The sequence below is a fragment of the Chinchilla lanigera genome, unplaced genomic scaffold (assembly GCF_000276665.1).
Source record: "Chinchilla lanigera isolate Chin_1 unplaced genomic scaffold, ChiLan1.0 scaffold00028, whole genome shotgun sequence".
In the NCBI taxonomy this organism is placed as follows: domain Eukaryota; kingdom Metazoa; phylum Chordata; class Mammalia; order Rodentia; family Chinchillidae; genus Chinchilla; species Chinchilla lanigera.
In genome coordinates, this window is record NW_004955429.1 from 19,458,077 (window position 1) to 19,462,882 (window position 4,806).

The window sequence follows — 4,806 nt, forward strand, 5'->3', positions numbered from 1 at the left end:
GCGTGGATTTGAGCCTGGGTTGTTCTATACGATTTACTGAACCGCAGTTGCCTCCACTATAAAGTAGGGAAAAACACGGTGCCTATCTGATGGTTTGTTGTGCAGATGAAATAATAAAAATAAATACTTTCAGCGACTGGAACATAAATGAGAGTGATTCTCCACAAGACTGCGGGCTCCATGAGCGCAGGGAACAATTACTACTGCATGTTCCGTGTGTGGAGCATCAGAGCCCGCTTGTTGAAAGAATAAACAGTCTTGGAGCTGGGGATTTAGCTCAGTGGCACAGCGCCTGCCTGGCAAGCGCAAGGTCGTGAGTTCGATTCCCAGTACCGGAAAAAACCAAACCAAAAATAATAATAATAATAATAATAAACAGTCTTGACCTTTGATTTCCTGGAGTATTGCAGCAGCTTTGTGCTTTGATCCTTTATCTCAGACCTGCATATAATAATAATAATAATAAACAGTCTTGACCTTTGATTTCCTGGAGTATTGCAGCAGCTTTGTGCTTTGATCCTTTATCTCAGACCTGCATGTTCTCCGACTGCAGTGTCTGTCAGCTACGTGGAGGCTGTGCTGAAACCGGGGTTGCCTGGCTCTATCCTCGGAGTGTTCGATTCAGTAGCGCTGGGCTGAAGAAATTCTTGGATATTATGGGTGATGTTATTCCAGGGACTAGACTTTGAGAAGCACTGTTCTAATCTCACCTGTCCCAACTTGTGTGGAGCCACCCAGGCCTTCCACTGCTGCTGAAGTTTAATGAACACTTGGTGTTCAAGGTCCCTTACAGTCTCAACTTCTTCAGGTCTGACTTACCTTTCGTTTTGTTTTGTTTTTTGATACTAGGAATCGAACTCAGGACCTTGCGCTTGCCAGGCAGGTGCTTGTGCCACTGAGCTATATCCCCGGCCTGACTTACCTTTTAAGTCCCCACTATTTCACTCTTTCTGAGCCCAACAGTTAGGTTACAGTGGATGGACTGCAGTGCTTTGGCTGAATAAAACCTCATTCTAGGATTGTCCACTGTTCTTGGACCCGGAAGCTGACCTCAAATTCACCTTCTTGATTAAGATTTTTCTTTTCTCTTTCTTTCTTTTCCTGCTTTCCTTCTTTCCTTCCTTTGGTGATACTAGAGGTTAAACTCAGGCCCATCCACATGCTAGGCAAGTGCTCTACCACTGAGTTACATCCCCAGCCTCCTTTTAAAATTTTGAGACAGGGTCTTGCTAAATTGCCCAGGTTGATTTTGAACTTATGATCTTCCTGTTTCAGCCTCCCACTTAGCTAAAACTGCAGATGTGCACCACTGCCTTGGCCTAAGTTTTTTCTGATGGTGTGGAGGACCACCGGGCGACTCTCCTTGAAGGAGGAGCAGTTGTCTCCATTTTGGCTGAGCCCGACCCTGTTTCCATGTATTGACACGGGCAGAGCTGGCGGGGACTTTCCCTTATCCCTTCAGTTGGCCTTACGCAATGCATATCGGTCCAGCCAAGGTGCTGATGGTGATCCTGAAGACGGCAGGTGTATTTCCCCACACCCCCACCAGCTGCTTCCCTGTGTGAGCTGGAGGAAGACGCTATGCCTTCCTGGGGCTTGAAAGATCACACATCACAGCTGAAGCACCGACCCCAAAACATTAGATACTATCTCATCTGTGTCACGCAGATCACTCTTCATGCATATCCTCTCTGCATTTGCAGAGGTGATCTCAGGCCTCCTACCTAGCCCAGCTCATGGCGCTCACCTACTTCTCCTTTCTTCACCAATGAATGAAAACTGGGTTCGGCCTTGGGTGGAGGCCTTTGTTCAGGATAGCCTTCATCATGGCTGGATTTAGGCCCCCTTGGCTCCCCATAACTACAAATACGCCTTAGCGTCTTAATCTCACCACGGGTTGCACTGGAAGTGGTAGATTGGAATGAACTCACTGGAACTCCAGTAACTTCTCATGGGATTACAGATGTAATTTCCTGGGCCGCAGAGAGGGTGGGAAGGGATCTCTATAGGATGGCTCCTTTTTCTTTGCAAAACTGAGGTCTCTCCTTGCCTGTCTGCCCCCTCCCCCCCATCCCAGGCACACTTCAATTAAAGCTCCTGTAAAATCCTTGCATTTATACCTTTTGGTAGGTTCCTCCTGCCGGACTGTGCGCTCTTGCTAGGCTATGAGCTAATCCTTCCTGTGTGTCCTGGTTCAAGCTCGGTGCCTGCCCTTAGGAGACACCAAGTAAATAAGGATACCTGGTATCTCTTGAGCACTTAGCACTGGGTAGAGTTTATCGTTACAGCGTACTTTTGTTTATCGATTTGGGTAGGCTTTATTACTTCCCTTTGAGGGGTGCAGCTGTCACCGTATAGGGCCCAAAGGGGTCTCCCAAACAGGAGATGGGGACCTTAATTTGGCCCACCTAGTAGGTTCCTGACTCTGTTCAAGGAAGCATTTCAGGACATGTCAGTGTGAGGCACAGGCAGGTTTACCAGGCAGAGGTAAAAACTAAGAGGGCCGGATGCAGGCGGGGCTCACCCGGATATCGTCCGGAAAGCTGTTTTCACAGAAGGCAGCGTCAGTCTTAGGGTTATCCCAGGGGGGCCAGGGTCCAGTGGAGCATCACCTTGGTTCTGGTTAGGGATTTTTAGGGCTCGAGGGACAGACGGTTCCCACCGTGAGACGGTTCTTGCTGGGCAGCGGGGCTGCCTTGGTTTCCATTGTGGGGTGACATGCCTCTTCGGAGTGCTGAGCACGCCGGGCTCTGCCTCTCCTGGAACCCAAGGTCCTTACAGGTTTACAGCCTTCCTTTCCCCATCATCCATTTTTTTCTTGAAGCTCTTTCTAACTTCCTAGAAGTACAGCTCAGAGGGGCTGGGGAAACTGGCCGATCCTTGCGTTTTTGCCCTAACGGCACGCATGTGAGTTCGATCACGGGAGAGTTCATTCACTCAGTTTGTGGACTAGGTAAGCGGAAGGGCCTTCGCAGCACGCAGTCTGCCTCGAGTCGCCGGCGACTTCCTTACACAATCGCGCGCGTTTCAAAGACAGGGACTGGGAGGGTCGGAGACAGGCGGGCGGGGTTCCGGCGTGGAGCGGCGGAGCGCAAGCCGACCCCGGGGCGCAGGCCCTCGCCCCGCGGTCTGTCTCCCTGCCGGCATTGGGGCCACGTGCCCGGGACCCCAGGAACCCGCGCATGCTCCGCGCCCGGCGGGACCCGGACTTTCGCCGCGCGGACCCCGGCCCGCCCCGGGCAGAGCAGCTGGAGCGAGACCTCACCGCCGCCCGCAGCCCCGCCCGGCCCCAGGCCCCTTGGCACCGCCCCCGACCGCAGTGTTCTCTGATTGGACGTGGCTGCGCTCAGCCGGCCAATGGAGAGACGGCGTGTAGGTTCCCGGAAGTGGAGGCTAGCGGTGTTTGCCCGGGCTTCTGCGGCTGGCTTGGGGTCGCGTCCAGCCGGGCACGATGAGCTCCTTCCAGGGTCAGATGGCCGAGTACCCAACCATCTCCATAGATCGCTTCGACAGGGAGAACCTGAGGGCCCGCGCCTACTTCCTGTCGCACTGCCACAAGGGTGAGTGAGCCCGCCCCGGGTCCCCACCGCCGGGCGCAGGGCTGGCGGGAGGGTGCGAGGGCATCGGCCGCGAGGGCTGCAGCTGAGGGCCCGCCACGCCCGCGGCCGTGTCCATGCCGGTGCGGCCCGGCTGGCGTGGACGCGGGCAGCGCGCCTACCCTGGCAGGTGTAAGCAGGCCCTGCTGCCGGGCTCTGCGGTAGCTCTCCTGGTGGGGCCCGTCGGAGGCTGGTGAGGGCTCGATCGTTCTTCCCCGTGCCCCTCCGTTCCCGTTGCCATGTGTAAGGCGGACGGGTTTCAGAGCGACCGCCACTTCCTTTGGGAAGCGCGCGCACATGCGCACTCACGCGGTCCCGCACACCTGTGCGCCTGACCCGGGGCACGCCCTCCCGCTCTTAGATCTTCGGGCTGCAGCCGACGTGAAGGGTTCCTTCTGCTCCAGGACGGTGGGGTGCAGAAGTACCTTGCAGATGGCGCCAGGCAAGCAGAGTACAGTGCTACTGTTCCATAGGTGGGCGCGTTAGGGATATTTAGGGATTAAGTGTCATCCCAGTGAGACTCGTTTGGGGCTGGGTGCTCCGCCGGGAAGCAGCCGATTCTCTGAACTTGAATAACGGTTTCACAGACAGTGCCTGCTTTTTGTTTGTTTGTTTATGTTTTTGTTTTGTTTTTTTGCCGGTACTGGGAACTGAACTCACGACCTTGCGCTTGCCAGGCAGGCGCTATGCCACTAAGCTAAATCCCCAGCACCCCACAATGCCTATTTTTGAAATCGATTCTGTCAATAAGTCACCAGCTCTGCCAACAAAACAGTTTTACAGTTCGTTGTGCTAATCAGTGCCGCAGTGGGCACGGAGCAGAGGCATGCCGAAGCACCCCAGCGCCCTCGCTTCCCGTGTGGCCGCCAGAATTGCTGGGGTGGGGTGTTCCCAAGCCCTGGGAGGGGTGACTTGAGTAACACACCCAGCGCACACACATCCCCTACGTCGCGGGTATTTTAAACTATGGAGCAGAACGCTGCTTCCTTCAGGGTGGAAGAGAATCAGCTGGTGTCTTGCGTATGAAATCGCTGTAACCTGGTGCCGATGCTGCTGCTTCTGGGAAATTCCTGGGTTTTTTTGTTTTTTGTTTTTTTAAAGTTAGTACTAGTGAGGAAAAGCCTGAATCTTCTCTTTGTATCAGCCATGGAGCATTTTGAGCCTCTTCGAGAGTCTGTTTATTCTTTTTTTTTTTTTTTTTTAAGCCAGG

At 53.9% G+C, this 4,806-nt stretch overlaps 1 protein-coding gene across 1 annotated transcript in view; it reads left to right on the forward strand.

Moving 5' to 3' along the window:
• Nucleotides 1-3,369: 3,369 nt before the first annotated feature.
• Nucleotides 3,370-4,806, forward strand: part of Dclre1c (DNA cross-link repair 1C) — a 40,463-nt gene continuing 39,026 nt past the window's right edge. The window contains 1 exon segment of the mRNA XM_005387152.2: nt 3,370-3,560. Coding sequence (XP_005387209.2) covers nt 3,452-3,560 — 109 coding nt within the window. The 5' untranslated portion in view covers nt 3,370-3,451.